Source organism: Cololabis saira, chromosome 13 (genome assembly GCF_033807715.1).
Source record: "Cololabis saira isolate AMF1-May2022 chromosome 13, fColSai1.1, whole genome shotgun sequence".
NCBI lineage: Eukaryota > Metazoa > Chordata > Actinopteri > Beloniformes > Belonidae > Cololabis > Cololabis saira.
The window spans coordinates 46,680,175-46,700,705 of NC_084599.1; the positions used below are offsets into that span (position 1 = coordinate 46,680,175).

The following is a 20,531-nucleotide window of genomic DNA, read 5'->3' on the forward strand; positions in this document are numbered from 1 at the left end:
GCATTACTTAGTATTAAGTAATACATTAGTTAATACATAAGTAAAACGTTAATAATGTCCCTAGTAATCATTCACTAATGGTGTTTATTTGCAGTGAATAAGCATTAAGTAACAGCTACCTAATACATCTACTAATCATTCACTAATGGTGTACATGTTTATTGTTAAGTTTAAGTTACTACGGTAACTGTCCAGGTTAGGTTCAGAGAGTCTGTTACTACGGTAACTGACCGAGAGCTTAAGTTACCTCTCTTTGTGAAACAGGCTAGAGTTACCCCTCTCTCTCTGGTTTGAGTTACCGCCCTTTGTGAAACGGAAAACTCAGAGTTTCCCTCATTTCAGGGTTAACAGACTCCGAGTTTTCACTAAACCTGCTTTGTGAAACGGACCCCAGCAGAGTTGTGATGATCAGCAGAAGACTTCATATTTCCTCGATCATCTTCCCTTCGGTGGTTTCCTTTAAATAATCATAAATATTTTCTCCTTCCATATAAAACCTTTAAGAACCAAGCTCCTTCTGACTTTAAAGACTTAATCCTTCCATATAATCAATTTTAACACAACACTTTGCTCTCATAAGTTTTCTCAAGAGGAGTTTGACAACAGTCTGGCAGTTAGAGTTAATTATTAATTCTTAAGGGAAATAACTACAATTTGTTCATTAACAATCTGTTAACGTAACTTTACTGTAATTGTTTATCTTGACAGTTATAATAATAATAATAATAATAATAATAATAATAATAATAATAATAATAATAATAATAATTATTATTATTATTATTATTATTATTATTATTATTATTATTATTATTATTATTATTATTATTATCTTACTTTGCATTTTCCATCCCATCCCATCTTTTTCCAATTTGGACTTCTACATTCTAACCTCGTGACAAACAAGCTCCATGTTGACGTCTTTACTGCCATTATGTGGTGAAAACTAAACACTACATCAGTGAAACAACACATGGGATTTTTGATAAAAAAGCTTGAATAAATAAATTAAAAGGTACATTTTAGTATTCTTTTTGTTAGTACGATGTTCTTTTTGATATTCGTATTGTTAAGTACCTCTGTTTTTGCTAAATTGTTAACCAATCTAACCTAACCTAAAATAACCAAGCAACTTCTTCTTCCTACGTCGTATATGTAGGTTATATGTATATGTAGGTTATTTTGGATCCAGAGACGAGTCACTAAAGTTTCAACTTTCACAGCATATTTATGGATTTAATACATTTTTGGATTTAATAAACAAAAACTGAAAACCGTCTTTTATATCCAAACTTGCAATAGTTAACTGCTTACTCACCATCATTAGAGAAAACCGAGGAACAAAAAAACAGACCATAAAGCATAAAACTGATGATTCTCTTCATGTTCTTCATCTCCCTGCTTCAGTTGGACGGTTAGTTCTGAAGTATTTCTGATCATTTCCTGCTTCATCAGTAAGTTCTCCCTCCTGACAGACAGAGATAGTTCTTTCGTTATCGTCGTGGACTCAGTTTGGTGGCGTGTCCTGTAATGAAATAGGCATTTGAGCCGTAGTTAAGGAAGGAAGTCAAAAGTAAAAGACCATGTACACACTATGTAAAGAAATATAAATACATGTATCTTTAAGTGTTCACACGTCTGTGTGTGTGTGTGTGTGTGTGTGTGTGTGTGTGTGTGTGTGTGTGTGTGTGTGTGTGTGTGTGTGTGTGTGTGTGTGTGTGTGTGTGTGTGTGTGTGTGTGTGAAAATAATTGTGCAGTTCTTAAAGCCAATATGTAACACCTATTTGAAGGTATGTAATGACCCTCACAATTACTAATGACACAATCAGTTTCATACAGACATATACATCATCTCATATTGATCTGGATGCTGGTAAGTGCAGCGAGTGATTTAATAAGTTTGTGTGAGAGACAGAGCAAGACGAAGAGGGAGGGCAAAGACATGAAGTGGACATAGTTGACCACAACTGCGCACCATCCCTTTTGTTTCTGAACCTGGAAACATGTCTGCACTACATGCTCTGTATTATATCTGGCATAATATAAATATTAATGTTCATATAATCGATGTAACTGCTACCTCAACCATGAGCGGCCTTACCTCCTAATAGTGGATTCATACGTTTATTATATTGTATATTCTTGTGTAAATAGTTTCTGTACGGAAAGCCCTAATGAGTTATACCCCCAGGAGATCCCGAGAGGGGGGGAGGATGAGATCTCCAATCGGACGGACCCAAGGTTAATGACCCCAGCAAACGAACTGACTATGAGTATAACATGCATTTGCGGCAAGCTGTGCAAGAACCAACGTGGCCTGAAAATCCATCAGGCCAGGATGAAATGTTTGGCGCGGGAGAGCGAGGTGCAACGCACAGGTCCTGGACCTGGTGAGATGCAGGAGGAGCCCGGACAGGAGACACCCCACAGTTCCCAGTCCCTCCACGTACCACAGTCTCCCAAGCCAAGCAGAGTAGTTCCACAGCAGCGGATTAAGTAGCCCCCAGCAAGCAGACGTGTCCAACATCATTCGAGCCATAGCCAAAGGGGATGCTGACAGCAGACTCTTAGCAATGACCACCATCATTGTTAGTTATGGCTCCGAAAGATTTGGCCAGATGGAGAAGGGCAACACTAAGCACAATCCCTACACCATGAACCGCAGGGCCGCCAAGATACATCAGCTGCGACAGGAGCTCCGAACCCTCAAGAAGCAGTTCAAGCTGCTGAGGAGGAGAAGCAACCATTGGCAGAACTGCGTAACATCCTGCGGAAGAAGCTGACAACCCTCCGCAGAGCAGAGTGGCACAGGAGGCTGGGAAGAGAGAGAGCGAGGAAGTGAGCGGCCTTCATTGCCAACCCCTTTCGGTTCACAAAACAACTGCTTGGGGACAAGCGCAGTGGCCGACTCGAGTGCTCAAGGGAGGAAGTGAATCGCTTCCTCGAAAACACCTTGAGTGACCCACTGAGAGAAGAAGATCTGGGACCCAACAAAGCTCTTATCAGCCCTGCATTACCAACAGCAGAGTTCAAGCTGACGGAGCCTAGCCTAAAGGAAGTTGAAGAGGTGTTCAAGGCAGCCCGTTCAGCATCTTCCCCAGGCCCAAGTGGTGTACCCTACCTTGTCTACAAGCGCTGTCCAGAGCTCCTCCGGCACCTGTGGAAGACTTTGAAGGTAATCTGGCGAAGGGGGAAAGTGGCCGACCAGTGGAGGTGTGCAGAAGGGGGTTTGGATTCCCAAGGAGGAGGACTCGAAAAACATCAACCAGTTTCGGACAATATCACTATTGAGTGTGGAAGGGAAGGTGTTCTTCAGCATCATCTCCAGAAGACTGACTGAGTTTCTCCTCAAGAACAACTACATTGACACCTCAGTGCAGAAGGGTGGGATTCCTGGAGCTCCCGGCTGCTTAGAGCACACTGGTGTAGTTACACAACTCATCAGAGAGGCCCGTGAGAACAGAGGCGACCTAGCTGTGTTGTGGTTGGACCTGTCTAACGCCTACGGGTCCATCCCACACAAACTAGTTGAGCTCACATTACACCTCCACCATGTTCCCAGCAAGATCAAAGACCTGATCCTGGATTATTATAACAATTTCAGGCTCAGGTTGACTTCAGGGTCAGAAACATCAGACTGGCACCGCCTTGGGAAAGGAATAATAACAGGGTGCACCATCTCTGTTACCCTTTTCGCACTGGCGATGAACACGTTGGTCAAGGCAGCTGAGGTGGAATGCAGAGGGCCTCTATCCAGATCAGGTGTTCGTCAGCCCCCAATAAGAGCCTACATGGATGATCTTACCATAACAACTACATCAGTGCCAGGGAGCAGGTGGATCTTGCAAGGACTGGACAGACTCATCACATGGGCTAGAATGAGTTTCAAACCCTCCAAGTCAAGGTCCATGGTACTGAAGAGGGGGAAGGTGATTGACAAGTTCCGGTTCTCAATCTCAGGAACTGCAATCCCAGCCATCACAGAGCAACCAGTCAAGAGCTTGGGGAAACTCTTTGACTCTAGCCTTAGAGACTCCGCTGCCATCCAGAAGTCTGGCGAAGACCTTGGAGCGTGGCTCACCAAGGTGGACAAGTCCGGCCTGCCAGGTAGATTTAAAGCCTGGATCTACCAGCACTCCATCCTGCCAAGAGTCCTTTGGCCTCTCCTCATCTATGCAGTCCCAGTATCCCAGAATCCCTCGAAAGGAAGATCAGCAGCTTTCTCCGGAAGTGGATAGGCCTTCCACGCAGCCTCAACAGCGCTGCCCTGTATGGGTCTAGCAACACCCTGCAGCTACCTTTCAGTGGGCTCACTGAGGAATTTAAGGTAGCACGCACCAGAGAAGCCCTACAGTACAGGGATTCCAGGGACTGCAAGGTAGCATCAGCTGGGATTGAAGTGAGGACGGGTAGGAAGTGGAGGGCTGAGAAGGCAGTGGAGGTGGCAGAGTCTCGCCTAAGGCAGAAGGCACTGGTGGGGGTCTTGGCAACAGGAAGAGCAGGCTTGGGCTACTTCCCAAAGTCCAAAGTCAGCCAGGCCCGAGGCAAGGAGAGGCACCATCTACTCCAGGAAGAGGTCCGAGCAGGTGTGGAGGAAGAGCGAGTGAGCAGGGCGGTGGGACTCCGGCAGCAGGGAGCATGGACAAGGTGGGAGAGCACGTTGCAGCACAAAATCACCTGGTCCAACATCATGCAGGCAGACTTCCATCGGGTTCGGTTCCTTGTGCAGGCAGTCTACGATGCTCTCCCAAGTCCAGCAAACCTCCATGTGTGGGGGAAGAGCGAAACACCTTCCTGCCCCCTTTGCTCTGTAAGAGGCTCCCTAGAACACCTCCTCAGCAGCTGTCCAACGGCCCTGGCCGATGGCCACTATCGATGGCGCCACGATCAGGTGCTTAAAGCAGTTGCAGAGAGCATAGCCTCAGCTATCAGCACCAGCAAACAATACCATGCTCCAAAGAAGGCAATCCCCTTTGTCAAAGCTGGAGAGAGACCCGTGAAAGGCCCACAGACAGCATCAGGACTCCTACATACAGCCCCTGATTGGCAGCTGCACGTCGACGTTGGGAAACAGCTGAGGTTCCCCCAGCACATTGTTACAACATCTCTCCGGCCAGACATGATCATCACCTCCGAAGAGTCAAAACACCTGATCATGCTGGAGCTGACAGTGCCCTGGGAAGAGCGGATCGAGGAAGCCAATGAGAGGAAACGAGCAAAATACCAGGAGTTGGTGGAGGAGTGTAGGGGAAAGGGCTGTAGAACATTCTATGAGCCCATAGAAGTCGGCTGTCGAGGCTTCGCGGGACGCTCGCTCTGCAAAGCCCTAGGTCGCTTGGGCATTGCAGGAGCAGCAAAGAAGAGGGCCATTAAATCCGCAAGTGGGGCTGCAGAGAAAGCCACAAGGTGGTTGTGGCTAAAGAGGGCAGATCCGTGGGTTGCTGCTGGGACGCAAGCCGGGAGCTGATCACCCCCGGCTGGGTCACCTAGGAGAGGGTGTCTGATGTTGCGAGACCCGAAACACCCGATGACCCTAGGATACATCGCGGAAGATGCGTCCCAGTGCATCCAGGAGATGTTTCTTTGAAGCTGTAACTGAAAGTGTTTTACGGGGTGGGGTTGTTAGCCCCACGCCCAACCCCCAACCTGGAGGACCAGGTGCTGCTTTTCGTCCGACCTCTCCTCTAAAACCTGCCCGGTAGACAGGGTTGCCTATTATCCCCATTCTTGTTTTTATTAGTCATCGACTGGATTATGAGAACAACAACAGAAGAAAGGAAGAACGGAATCCAGTGGACACTGTGGACACAGCTGGACGATTTAGACTTTGCAGACGACCTAGCACTACTGTCTCATAATCACCACCAAATGCAAGAAAACACAAATACACTCTCAGAGACATCCGCACAAGCAGGACTTAACATCCATGAGGGAAAAACTAAAAACATGAGGATAAACACAACCAGCACACAACCAATCTCTCTAGGTGACACCATGTTAGAGGATGTAGAGTCCTTCACCTACCTGGGGAGTATCATCAGCAGTCAGGGTGGTACAGATGCGGATGTGAAAGCTAGGATAGGTAAGGCAAGAACATCATTTCTACTCCTCAACAACATCTGGCGCTCTAGAGAGATACGGGAAGCAACAAAAATCTGAATATTTAACTCCAATGTTAAATCCGTCTTGCTCTATGGGGCAGAGACATGGAGAACTACTACCGTAATTTCGCGACCATAAGGCGCCCTTTTTTTTTTTTTAAATGTGCCGTTCGCCTTATGAAACGGTGCGCCATATCTATGCTTTGGGTGAAGCCCGGGGGAGTTGCGGACGTGAAGGAGACCATCCACAGACAAGGGGGAAGGGGGGGGTGTGTGAAGCACCCGTGGTCTGCGGACGTGAATGACACCAGCCACAGACGTTAAAGGGGGAAGGTGGGGGGTGTGAAGCACCCATGGTTTGCGGACGTGATGAAGAAGAAGAGTTTGAAGGATTTGCTTGATGTTAACGGTAAAGTGAAATAAAGTACAATCAAAATAAGTTTTGCTCCCGCTTTATTTTTTAAATAAGCACACGTGCGTGTGTGTTCTGTGTTCTGCAGCGCGTGTGACGCGCACTGCTGCAACCCGACTTCCAGGTTCCCAAAGCGGGATCAGATCAAATTCTCCTGGTTCCCACCCGCTTTAGGAGCAGGGATTTCAGGGGTCTGTCCCAGGTCGGATCAACTTCACCCTGCGAGATTTTCAGGCAAATCTGTCGGTTTGATCTCCGGTAACCAAGATGCAGAGGATGCGCTCAGGAGCCGCCAGGCTCCCGCCGCGGGTTTGCCGGGCCAGGGCGCACCATCCCCGGGGCAGATCCGGCCGAAATGCCGCTGGTCTTTCCCCGGGAGCCCCTGCTCCCATACAGGTGGGTGGCTTCGGTCCCAGCCGGTCCGAACAGGTCACATTCCCGGTTAAAGCCGCTGTGACGCGCGCTGCTCCACCCCGCTGGGGAGAGACGGGCTCTGCGCGGTGGAGGATCCGCACAACGGGGTATGAAAAGTTTATTTACTGTTGTGCAGAAAGTGTCTGACACCGAGGAAATTCGGACTGGCGCAGCTGAATTAGTGGAGCTCTTTAATGCAGAAACAGAGGTTTTGCTCCTGCTCTATTTTTTAAATAAGCGCTTGTGTGCTTGTGTGTGCGTTCTGCATGTGTGTGCGTTCTGCAGCGGGTGTGTGTGTTTTCCGGCCGGCGTGTTTTGCGGCACGCGTGTGTGCAGCTCTGCTCTGTAGACTGCGCCTTTTGGGTCGGTGCGCCATATGTATGTTTTAAATCTAAAAATGACACACAAAAATGAGGGTGCGCCTTTCCACACGGTGCGCCGAATGGTCGCGAAAATACGGTAAGCTTACAAAAAACAAACTGCAAACCTTCACAAACAAATGCCTCAGAAGAATCCTGAAAATCTACTGGCCGGACAAGATCAGTAACAACGACCTCTGGATGAAGACACAACAACTCCCAGCAGCAGACGAAATTGGACGAAGAAGATGGAGATGGATCGGGCACACGCTACGCAAACCAGAGTCTAACACCACCAGACAGGCTCCGACCTGGAACCCTCAGGGGAAGAGAAGTCGAGGCCGGCCTAAAAACACCTGGCGGCGGGATCTCCAGGCAGACACCAAGAGACTGGGATGCACCTGGTCGCAGATAGAAAAGAACGCCAGTGACCGTGTACTCTGGAGGTCCCTTGTCGACGGCCTATACCCCAGCAGGGGTGTAAGGCGTAAGTAAAGTAAGTAAGTAAGTAAAGCTGTGTAAATAGTCTGTTTTTATGTAAATACCAGTTTAAATAAATGTTTTTCTTCTTAATTTGCTACTTTAACTAGTTGATTCATTGTGGTTGCTGCAATGACAACTCAATTATTCCCCTTTTGGCGTTACGTGCCTCTATATTAATGATAATAACGAGCTAACAAGTATTCTGCTTGGCGTCGGCCACTTCAGTTCACACAAGTTCACACATTTGAAAATCCAAGAGATCAGTTGGACTGTCAGCTGGGGTTTGAAGAAAGTTCACTATCTTATCACAGACAATGCTGAGTATGGGGAGGAGAATGCCGTCAACATCACAGGTGGAATACATTTCCATTTGTACTGTTGTCTTTTACATACCTGTGCAAAAAAACATACATTTAAGGTCAATGATATCAACTTTATTATCCGGATCAGAGGAAGTACGTGGGTCTGCAGCAGCAGTGGACCATGACAACCTGTGGGACCGTCTGGGCAGCCAAGTCGGTTAGTAATAACGTCAGTTTAGCATTAATTTATAATAAAGTTGGCCGGTTGTCATGTCTCTGTTTGTTTCAGGTGCAACCCAGAGATCCCAGAGCACCAGCACAGATGCCCACGTAGAGGTGAAGAGATATCTGGCAGAGCCGACCTCTCCAGAGGAGGAAACTGCTCAGATACTGAGGAACATTTTCAGGATGGCCCAGCAGCTTCTCCACGTCAGCCACATCAGCTGGGCTGGGCTGCTCCAAAGCTGGAGAGGTGGTGTGCCAGAAGACTGAAGCCGAAGTTTGTCCAAATAATCCCTTCAAAAAATAATAAAAATAATCTAAAGTGTACAAGCTTTTGTCTCACTTTCCATTTTAATGTAACTTTAACACGGCATCAATATCAGTATTTCCGTTGCATAAGGACCCTTTTAATTCACTGATACAGCTGCAAAGGCTTCAGTTCCAACAAATTACTTCCATCTTTATAATTTTACCTTATTGTAGGAGACCTCGTGGAACCCCTTCATCATTTATATTAACACAAGAAACAGTACGACAGGGTTGAGAACATGTCCCTTAATGAACACCGAGTCAGCGGTCAGACGGGGAGACGTGTTCCAGCCGTGAAGTAACGAAGCCTGTCACACTTCCTCTGCAAGGAATCTCACACACAGCCGGCAAATGTCGCTCTTTTATTTTACTTTACATTACTGTTTGCTCAAGCGTACTCCTAAATTAAATACTTACCTGCTGTACTCTACTGCCCTTATTTTTTACAGCTTGTGCTTTTTATATCTTACTTCTTTTCTTGTCATCTTATTCATAATTTTATTTAATCTGATTTGTTATTTACTGTCTAATTATGTCTTGCCACTTTTAACGTCAATGTACCGTTTCCCTCCCCGGGGGATCCAGCACCGTTTCCCTCCCCAAGTAGGGCCAAGTATCAAATGTCATACATGTCACTCAAACGTGAGGAAGCTCAGAGGTTGATCTGCAGAGACAAGGGTTCTATGTGCAAAGATAAGGAGATATAAACATGCTGTATCCAGTACAAACGAGTAATAAATGTGATATGAGGTGTGATGATTGACAGAGTCCAGAGTCCAGAGTGCTGGGTGTGTCTTGATTAAGAAGTTCTTATGACCTGGAGAATAAACTTCTCTTACGTCTCTCAGTAAAATGTTTCAGTTAATCAGCCTGTTGTTTCTGACCCGTCTGCATGAACCTCTGGGAGCTTCTGTGTCAACATTGATGCTATTGGAAGTTCAGTCACGAAGAATTCTGGATGAAAATACGCCGTCTTCAGTAGTTACACAAGCACCAAAGAACAACTTCTTCCAGGAACCAAACTGACTTTAATGCTGGAGACGACAGCTTCATTCCAGGAAATAAAAACACCTCACAGTTTGATTGATGAAGAAAACTAATGATCATTGATCATCACTGTGTCTGATTTGTGCAGCAGCAGCTGCCTCACCAGCTCTGGACCAGAAAGGTTTTTACACGCAGCAAACCGATGACGGAAAGGAAAGGTCTTAACGCAAAGTTCTTCTTTTCTATGTTTACTTCAAAAACTGAAAAATCATACAAAATACAGAACCAAATCCTTAACTTCTATAAATAAAATAATGTATGCTGGTCAAAAGACTGTGTAGCTCAAAGGTCCAGTGACTTGTTAACGTTCACTGAGTTACCGTATATTTATTCTACATACAGCAGCCAATAGAAATGCAATATTCTGCTTTGTGACTAGTCACTGGTTAGAACAAATATAAAACCAAAGTCTTACAAAACGTATTAATCTTATTAAACATAAATCACATTCATGCAAAACGGCTACAACAGATCAAAAATAAATCCATTAAAAATATCAGAAAAAAACAGGAAAGTTCCTGAAGACAAAGTTCAAACTTACAGTTTCTTCAAACAGTCCAAAGAGTTGAAGATGAAGATTCTGCAGTCTGAACAAAACCCACGGAGACGCAACTGAACGGATCCTGGAATGAGTCAGAGCTGCACCTGAGGAAGAGGAGGAGCAACATGGACAGATAGGAGGAGGAAGATCATGTTATTAATTAACAGTCAGAAATAACTGTCAGCAGTTAATCCACCTGAACAGGGACTTGAACCCTGGACCCTCAGATTAAAAGTCTGATGCTCTACCAGCTGAGCTACTCAGGTCTTATTTGGAAGGTTTTGTTTCTTTTTTTTCTTCATGTTTTTTCAAATATAAGGCATTTCAGAGGTTTTGAAAAGTCCTGGAGGAACTTTCAGTGGTTGTTCCTCTTAAACATGACAGGAAGTGCTGCTCAATTCTGCTTTAAACTTTGCAGGTTCCTGTGCAGACTTCCATTGAAGTCTTTCTGTTCAGAAAAAGTCAGTCTTCAGTTTTCCAGTATTTGAACTTAATAACTGTTTATCAATGTCATTGGAAAGTCAGTGTCCATCTCCTTTTAAACCTTTATATGGGTGCAGGGGATCTGAAAGAGCACTCTCAACCCTCACAGAACAGTAACTTTAGAATCAGACCAGACAGCCATGACTGAAGGGAGAATTTTCTGAATCCCAATTCAGTGTCACTCCTTTCTTTTTATTGCTAAAACTAGTCTGGGGTAGATGACACTTTACCTTCAGGTTTTGTTTTATTTGAACCCAGCAGGAGAGATGAAATCAGAAGAACAATTTATAATCTTGTTACCAGGAACAAGTCTCTCCATCACCTCGTCTGGATTTTTCCAATTTTTATCTTTGTGTCTGTTAAGCGTCTATGAGATCTTTTAAAAGCGCTGTATAAATAAAATTTACAAAGCTCCAAGTGTAGAATATCTCATGTATTTTACATCTGTTTTTCTCTGCATAGGAAAAACTGCTGAACACGTAGAGATACATCTCATCCAGTTCTTGACATATATTCTTTATATCTTCATTTAGTTTTTCATAAAACAATCAAATGTTTGGTTTGATCAACAATGACACTTATGTTTGTGTCTGAGATAGTAAACTCCTTTCGCGTGTGAGGCCAATGTGAAAACCACTACACTACGGAAACTGACATGCTTTGAAAATGGCGGGTATAATCCCCAAAAATCCTGTAAAAAATATCTGCTACAATTCTTGACAGCAAGATGGATACCTGCAGGTCAAGTCAAAGTCCAGAGTGTTAACCATGACACCATGGAATCCCCTTCTGCTGTTATTATGGTTCCCTGGCAAGTGTCACTCTACGTAATGTGCTATAACGTGAGCTCAGACAATGGGAGATACAGTTCTGATCCTACCTGGAATAAAGTTAAATTAATTCTTATCATCCTGCATTTCCATCCGTCTCTCAGTGCTGGACCACTGATCAACCATCACTAGCTCCAGAACAAGGACTGGAACAGATCAGTAGTGAGGAAGAAGAGGAGAGCGACCAAAGAACCAGAGTTTTAAAGAGATTTACCACCACCGATGTAGACACAACATCTGCTCTGTCCCTCTAAAACTCACTCACTCACTCATCTTCTCCCGCTTTATCCGTTACCGGGTCGCGGGGGCAGCAGCCTCAGCAGGGATGCCCAGACTTCCCTCACCCCAGACACTTCCTCCAGCTCTTCCTCCATCTCTTCCTCCAGCTCTTCCGAGGGGAGTCCGAGGCGTTCCCAGGCCAGCCGAGAGACATAGTCTCTCCAGGGTGTCCTGGGTCTTCCCCGGGGTCTCCTCCCGGTGGGACATGCCTGGAACACCTCCCTAGGGAGGCGTTCAGGAGGCATCCGGTACAGGTGTCCAAGCCACCTCAGCTGACTCCTCTCAATGTGGAGGAGCAGCGGCTCGACTCCGAGCTCCTCCCGGGTGACCGAACTCCTCACCCTATCTCTAAGGGAGCGTCCAGCCACCCTGCGGAGGAAACTCATCTCGGCCGCTTGTATCCGCGATCTTGTCCTTTCGGTCACTACCCAAAGTTCATGACCATAGGTGAGGGTAGGGGCGTAGATTGACCGTCCCTCTAAAACCTTGTTTGGATATCTCAGTCAACTTCTGCTGCAGGTTGACTTTCAGATCCCAGTGATGCTCTATGCCAGGGGTCACCAACCCACCTGATTCTAATTAATCATCGTCATCAGCTTGTCATCAAAGTCTGGATAGTTCTGTTGATGACACAGTCACTTGTATCATGGTGCAATGAAGCAGGGAAACATCTAAAACCTGCAGGGACACCGGCCCTCGAGGACCACGGTTGGTGACCCCTGCTCTATGCTGTCCTAAATAATTCCTCTTTTTACTTGACAGAAATATTTTCAGTCTTCAATGACATTTTCTGTGTGTCTATAATCCTACCTCAATCAGAGTTTCCTCTGATCCAGCTGCAGCATTGAGAAGCTTTTTTGGCAGGCAGACAGCAACTCTAGAGTCTAATTTCTTAATGAGCATTGTTTACTTGAATTAATTATGTAGGTATCCTCGTACTTAACACAAAGTCTCCCCGTCGGGGAATAGAACCCCGGTCTTCTGCGTGACAGGCAGAGATACTGTCCACTATACTAACGAGGATAGCTACTTTGTTATTTTCTTTGCAGAAGCTGACTGAAGGTCCTAACAGAAAACCTGAAACCAGAACATGAGTGAAAAGCAATATGAACCTGAGCATCTGACAGAGTGCTGTCCATGGTACCAGTAGCGTCTGGGTGTTTAGGGTACCAGGGCCATGGTTCGCTCATGGTTCTTTAAACGAGTCCGAAACCACCACGAGAGAGTTTAGATTATTCTGGAGGGTAGAACGGCGTCGTTCGGCCCGAGTTTTGACCGCTAAATCGCTCTGGTCGGGACTTCCAGCCGAGGACCGGTGATCGACGAAAAAGTGTCCGACAACGGTGCGCCTTTCTCTGACTCGGTCGGCTGGAAGTCCCGGTCCTCGGCCCGGTTCTCATGAATTTTAGAAGACCTCCAGCGGGGTCTCTGGGACCCCAAAGACGCTAATCCACGGTTGTTTCACCTCTCCAGCTCCTTCCAGGGCTGATAAACCAGCCATCAGCCTGTGTCAGGCACTTAATATGTTTCTTTTTTCCCTGCAAAGTTGGACATTTTAAAGTGTAGGTAAAAGGAGAATGACTGGCTCTTGGTCAGTTGTGGAACTGCAACAAAAATGCATTTCTGCATGAGACCCAATGCAAGAAAGAGATGGTCGGCCTTCCTGTCCTGTGCACCTAGAAAAGGTGTGTAGAAAAGGTTCTAAATTCTGTCGTAGGAATGAAATTTAGAATGTGTGTAAGTACAAAAAAATCTGAATTGATTAAACGTGCGGACACCGGTCATACGCACATCAGTGATGATAAATCCAACCTGTTCTTAACTGCCGTGCTCGTGCACGGTTAGGGTCATTTGCATCAGAAACGCCTCCAATTCACCATATATGGAGCAACAATCCCTTTAATGACCATATATGGAGCAGCAATCCCTTTAATAATGACCATATATGGAGCAACAATCCCTTTAATAATGACCATATATGGAGCAACAATCCCTTTAATAATGACCATATATGGAGCAACAATCCCTTTAATAATGACCATATATGGAGCAACAGTCCCTTTATTAATGACCATATATGGAGCAACAATCCCTTTAATAATGACCATATATGGAGCAACAATCCCTTTAATAAGGGGAAACCACCTGGGCCGGACGGTCTGGACCCCTTTTTTCTTAAAGTCGCAGCCCCTATTATTGCAGAACCCATCACCTACCTTTGCAACTTATCCATACAGTCAGCTGAACTTCCATCTGCCTGGAAGACGGCTTCAGTACGCCCCCTATTTAAAGGGGGAGATCAAGCTGACCCCAACTGCTACCGTCCTATCTCTATTTTACCATGCATAGCAAAAGTACTGGAGAGACTGATCTGCAAACAGCTGGTTCGCTTCCTGAACACCAACAATATGCTGTCTGATTTTCAATCTGGGTTTCGTGCAGGCCACAGCTGTGAGACTGCGACGCTCAAAGTACTTAATGACATCTTCAGTGCTCTGGACTCAAAGCAATACTGTGTGGCCGTCTTCATCGACCTGGCTAAGGCCTTTGACAACGTAGTACATAAACAACTTTTGGTTCGCCTCAACTCCATCGGTGCTTCAAACAGCTCGTTAGCCTGGTTCGAGAACTATCTCACTGGACGCACCCAATTTGTGAAATCTGACTGTAATTCCTCACGACCCCTGTCTATCTTAAATGGTGTTCCACAGGGCTCAATCTTAGCCCCAGTCCTATTCTCTCTCTCTCGGCTCTCGAGCAGATCGTCTTGAGATGGCGCCCGTGATGGCATGCCGCCCGCCTCGCTCCTGCGCTGTCATGTCTTTTTTCCTGCTCCTGCTGCTTTTTGCCTTCCGATTTGTTTCTGCTCTGCTGGCATATGATCGCCAAACCCTCCTCGACCTCAGGGCTTGGTCAGATTCCCTGCTGTTACCTGATCATCCACTCTTCTATCAGCAAACACCGTTGCTGGCGGACATCCCCGATCACCTGCGCCGACTGCCTGCTGTCTCTCCCCGGAGGGATCGCGGTCGGGGCCCCCGTTCCAGCGGGCCCTGCTCCGACCACCGACGCTGGCTGTCATGCCCTCTCCCCCGGAGAAAGCGCTCGAGAAGGCGGGGGAGACGTGCCGGTGTGATAGTCCGACTCAAAGCTCACCTGAGAGCGTCCTCCTCCTCGGCTGAGTTCCGCTGCGGATCTTCTCCTCCTGCCCGGTTCGTCTGCAGCCGCTGGATCCGCCCTGTCTTTCCGGAGCCAGCGCCGCTGATTACCCCGGTAAATGGACCTGCTACCCTGGCGCAGCTTAAGGCAGGAGCATCTCGGAGCAAGTATGCCTGCTTCCAGCCTCCCGATGCTGGATCCATCTCGCTCACCTGGTCCTCCGCTCTTCCGGTCGCGTCACTGACACGTCATCAGAGCGCCGACACCGCGGTAAGGAATATTGCCGGGAACATCGCGAGACTGAGCCATACTGTGTGTGGTGGGCGGAGAGGTGTGGATCCCAGCCTGCTCTGTCCCATCCAGAGATCCACTGGTCAAATCCACATCAAGACTGAACTTTTCAATGCCCAGTCTCTATCAAATAAATCAAGCCTGGTCCACGATCACATCCTTGACAAAAATATTGACCTGATGTGCCTCACGGAGACCTGGCACCAACCTGAGGTCTTTTCCTCATTAAATGAAGCCTGTCCCCCTGGATACAGTTACCTGCAGAGAGCTCGCTGCACTGGCCGAGGTGGTGGCCTGGCGGTTATCTACCGCAATACTCTCAAGCTGTCCCCTCTGTCTCTACTTGAAGTGTCCTCATTTGAATATCTGGCCTTCAAATCAAAACCTCCATCCAAGATCAATGCTGTATTAATTTACCGGCCGCCCAAACCACACCCATCCTTCATCACGGAGATTCATGACCTTCTCACCTCCTTCTGCTCTCTATCCTCCAATAACATTATACTGGGTGATATGAACATTCATGTTGATAACCCCTCCTCCCCCCTGGCAGCTGATTTCCTTCATGTGTTGGACTGTCTCAACCTCACACAGCATGTTGATGCACCCATTCACACCAGGAGGCGCACCTTAGACCTGGTCATCTCAGACTCCCCCTCCATCAATAATCTGGCAGTATATGACCTGGGTGTCTCTGATCACAGCATTATTTCAATGGACATTTCCTGCTCATCCCACCTCCCTCAGCCTAAACGCGATATTCATTTTCGCAATTTAAAAAACATCAACCCTGCCATTTTGCATTCTGACCTCCAAATGCTGGCCTCACTTAACTTTCCCTCAGTTATGGAATCAGTTGAACACTACAACCATTCTCTTCGCCACCTCCTGGATGTACATGCCCCTCTCAAAACAAGGACTGTGTCTTTCTCCCGCACTGCCCCCTGGTTCACCAATGAACTGCGCAGGATGAAAGCTGCTGGCCGGGCCATTGAAAGGCGAGTCAAATCGTCCGGCCTGGTGGTACACAAGCTGGCCTACAAAGACCATCAGAAGGCCTACGCAGCTGCCCTTAAAGAAGCCCGGTCCACCTATTACTCAAACATCATCAACAGCAGTCCAGGAAATTCAAAACAACTTTTTTCCACCATAAATCTTCTCCTAAATTCCAAAACCCAAACCCAGACAGACTCCACAGCCGAACACTGCAACAGATTTCTTTCATTTTTCAAGGACAAGATCAACTCCATCCGGTCCCAGCTCGCAGGCTCCTCAGCACCATTTCTGCCACCTGCCTGCCCTCTACCTGCACCCTTCAGCACCTTTGTTCCTGTCACACAGCCCGAAGTTGAGAGTCTCATCAAAACAATGAAACCCTCCACTTCCACTTTGGATCCCATTCCTACAGCACTCATCAAATCCAACCTGTCTGTTATAAGCCCTCTCATCACACAAATTATAAACCACTCATTAAACTCCGGCCATGTCCCGGCGTCACTCAAGACTGCCATTATCAAGCCCCTTCTAAAAAAACCCAGCCTCGACCCAGAATGTCTTTCCAACTACCGGCCCATTTCCCATCTTCCATTTCTGTCCAAGGTGCTTGAAAAAGCTGTTGCCACACAATTACAGGAACACCTTCAACACCATTCACTATTTGAAACTTTCCAATCAGGTTTCCGTACTGCCCATAGTACAGAGACAGCATTATTGAGGGTAACCAATGACCTTCTCATCTCCGCCGACTCTGGATCCCCCTCCCTGCTCATCCTCCTCGACCTTTCAGCAGCCTTCGATACTGTTGACCACCATCTCCTCCTGTTGACCACCACATCCTCCTAAACCGTCTGCACACCGACGTTGGTCTCCATCACTCCACACTGGACTGGTTCACCTCCTACCTTGGTAACAGGACAGAGTATGTCAGCTTGGGATCTTCCAAGTCCCAAACAGCCCCTGTTACGTGTGGTGTCCCCCAAGGATCTGTCCTAGGGCCTCTCCTTTTTATCTTGTACATGCTGCCCCTGGGTCGTGTCATCAGCCGGCACGGAGTCTCGTTTCACTGCTATGCCGATGACACTCAGCTGTACCTCCGGACTGACCCCAACCTTCATTCCACCCCAGTCCCCTCATCTTCACCTACTCAAGCCCTCTCTAACTGCCTGGAGGAGATTAGGGCGTGGATGAGTCACAACTTCCTCCAACTCAACAGTTCCAAAACCGAAGCCATACAAATTGGCACCCCTCACCAGGTCCAGTCATCACCCATAACCACCATCTCCTTCTCCGGTCAAGACATCCCCCTCTCCACCTCTGTTACAAACCTCGGTGTGAAGCTGGACCCACAACTCACCTTCATAAACCACATCAAACATCTGTACAAAACCTGCTTCTTCCACATAAAGAACCTATCCAAACTCCGCCCCTTCCTCACTTTCCCTGATGCAGAAAAACTCGTCCACGCTCTTATCTCCTCCAGGCTTGACTACTGCAACAGCCTGCTCATCGGTATCCCCAACAAACACCTTCGGAAACTCCAACTCATTCAGAACTGTGCCGCCCGAACTCTGATGAGAACCTGCAAATACGACCATATCACCCCTACTCTCCAGAAACTCCACTGGCTTCCCATAACCGCAAGAATCCAATTCAAGATCGCCCTCATCACCCACCTCTGCATCTACAGCACTGCCCCTAAATACCTCAAAGACCTCCTGACCCCTCACTCATCCACCCGGAACCTCCGCTCACAAAAGACCAACCTCCTCTATCAGCCCCGCACACGACTCCGCTCCATGGGAGACCGAGCTTTCTGCTCTGCTGCCCCCCACATCTGGAACTCCCTCCCTGAACACCTCCGTCAACCCCAGTCTGTGGACTCCTTCAAAAAGGGGCTTAAAACTTTCCTGTTCAGGAAGGCTTTCCCTGGTCTTTCTTAGATGTTTTTTACTATTTTTATGCTTTTTTTTACCTCTCGTCTTTTATGTGCCCTGACTTTCCCTTGTTTATGTAATGCACTTTGAGATTATACATGAAAAGTGCTCTACAAATAAAATTTATTATTATTATTATTATTATTATTATTATTCTCAATTTACATAAATGATATAGTTAAATCAGCTGCCAACTCATCTATTCACTTGTATGCCGACGACACAGTGCTCTATGCCACCGGTCCCTCCCCTGCAATCGCCCTGGAAACACTCCAACAGAGCTTCCAAGCCGTACAGTCTGGTTTCTCTGCCCTCGGCCTATCCATAAACTCCAGCAAAACCAAGGTCATGTGGTTTGGTCGTAAGCACGCTGTCCAAGATGGTACCATTCTGGCTGCTGACGACCATAAACTTGACCTGGTATCCTCTTATAAATATCTGGGAGTCTGGATAGATAGCAGCCTGTCATTCACTGAGCACTTATCCTCTCTGCAGTCAAAAGTGAAGGCCAGGCTCAGCTTTCTTTACCGTAACCGCTCCTCGTTCACTGCCACTGCCAAACGCTCCTTGGTCCAGCTCACTGTGCTTCCACTTTTTGATTACGGTGACGTCATATATAGATCTGCCTGCAAAGGAGCACTTGAACGGCTCAACGTTCTCTACCACTCCGCCATTCGATTTGCTACCAACGCCCCATACAGGACCCATCACTGTGACCTCTACACCCTGGAAACCAGGCGCAACATGCACTGGCTGATGCTGGTATTCAAAACCCTGCTAGGTCTTACTCCTCCCTACCTAACACAGCTTCTGCATCTGCGCCCTCCCCCTATACACAACACCCGTTCTGCCCCTCTCATCCTGTTAAATGCCCCACGGTCGCACTCTTCCCTGGGCCGTTCCTCCTTCCAGGTTGCTGCTGCCGACAGCTGGAATCAACTCCAAAAATCCTTACAGTTACAAACTCTTACCTCTGTCAACTCCTTCAAACATGTCATAACTAAATCCATAAAGTTTACCTGCAGCTGTCCCAGCCAAAGCTCTCTCTGACCCTGTCACCTCACTAACCTCACTAACACCGTCTGGTACTGCTGTTGTTTTGTTACTGTCTCATTTATGGTTTCGTACGATTTTTCGTGCGTTTTTTCGTAGGTTTTTTGTGCGTTTTTTCATACGTTTTTTCGTACGTTTTTTCGTATGTTTTTCATACGATTTTTCGTGCGTTTTTTCGTACGTTTTTTCGTGCGTTTTTTCATACGTTTTTTCGTACGTTTTTTCATACGTTTTTTCGTACCTTTTTTTCGTACGTTTTTTTTGTACGTTTTTTCGTGCGTTTCTTCGTACGTTTTTCCTTACAGTTACACTTTCGTACGTTTTTTCATACGTTTTTTTGTACGTTTTTTTCGTACGTTTTTTCGTGCGTTTTTTCCTACGTTTTTTCCTACGTTTTTTCGTACTTTTTTTTCGTACGTTTTTTCGTGCGTTTCTTCGTACGTTTTTCCTTACAGTTACAAACTCTTACCTCTGTCAACTCCTTCAAAAATGTCATAACTAAATCCATAAAGTACCTGCAGCTGTCCCAGCCAAAGCTCTCTCTGATCCTGTCACCTCACTAACCTGACTAGCGGCTGTTGTTTTGTTACAGTCTCATTTATTCCTTTTCTGTTGTGTCACTGTTGTTGTATGTGCTTTTATTGTCTACTGTATATCTTAATGTTACTCCCCTTCTCCCTTCCCCTTAGGAGGTCTTTCACCTCCTACCAGGCCATTGCCTTAAATAAGAATGTATTCTTAGCAATTCTTGCCTGGTAAAATAAAGGTTTACTACTACTACTAATAATGACCATATATGGAGCAACAATCCCTTTAATAATGACCATATATGGTAGCAACAATCCCTTTAATAATGACCATATATGGTAGCAACAATCCCTTTAATAATGACCATATATGGAGCAACAATCCCTTTAATAATGACCATATATGGTAGCAACAATCCCTTTAATAATGACCATATATGGAGCAACAATCCCTTTAATAATGACCATATATGGAGCAACAATCCCTTTAATAATGACCATATATGGAGCAACAATCCCTTTAATAATGACCATATATGGAGCAACAATCCCTTTAATAATGACCATATATGGAGCAACAATCCCTTTAATAATGACCATATATGGAGCAACAATCCCTTTATTAATGACCATATATGGAGCAACAATCCCTTTAATAATGACCATATATGGAGCAACAATCCCTTTAATAATGACCATATATGGAGCAACAATCCCTTTAATAATGACCATATATGGAGCAACAATCCCTTTAATAATGACCATATATGGAGCAACAATCCCTT

General features: G+C 46.3%; 1 protein-coding gene, 1 non-coding gene and 1 pseudogene across 5 annotated transcripts in view; 1 reads left to right on the forward strand and 2 right to left on the reverse strand.

The window, feature by feature from the left end:
- The window catches only part of LOC133458724 (NLR family CARD domain-containing protein 3-like), a 73,621-nt gene extending 63,350 nt beyond the window's left edge, over positions 1–10,271 (reverse strand). For all 4 annotated transcript variants that reach the window (XM_061738926.1, XM_061738925.1, XM_061738927.1 and 1 more), the window contains exons 1-2: positions 10,192–10,271; positions 1,319–1,525 (exon numbers count right to left, since the gene is read on the reverse strand). In XM_061738926.1, coding sequence (XP_061594910.1) covers positions 1,319–1,394 — 76 coding nt within the window. In that variant the 5' untranslated portion in view covers positions 1,395–1,525; positions 10,192–10,271. The remainder of the gene's footprint in view (positions 1–1,318; positions 1,526–10,191) is intronic.
- LOC133457943 (uncharacterized) lies at positions 2,560–5,468 on the forward strand (annotated as a pseudogene).
- Positions 10,272–10,384: 113 nt separating the features above from the next.
- Positions 10,385–10,457, reverse strand: trnak-uuu (transfer RNA lysine (anticodon UUU)). Its single transcript has one exon. It is a non-coding gene; the product is annotated as a tRNA-Lys (tRNA).
- Positions 10,458–20,531: the final 10,074 nt, after the last annotated feature.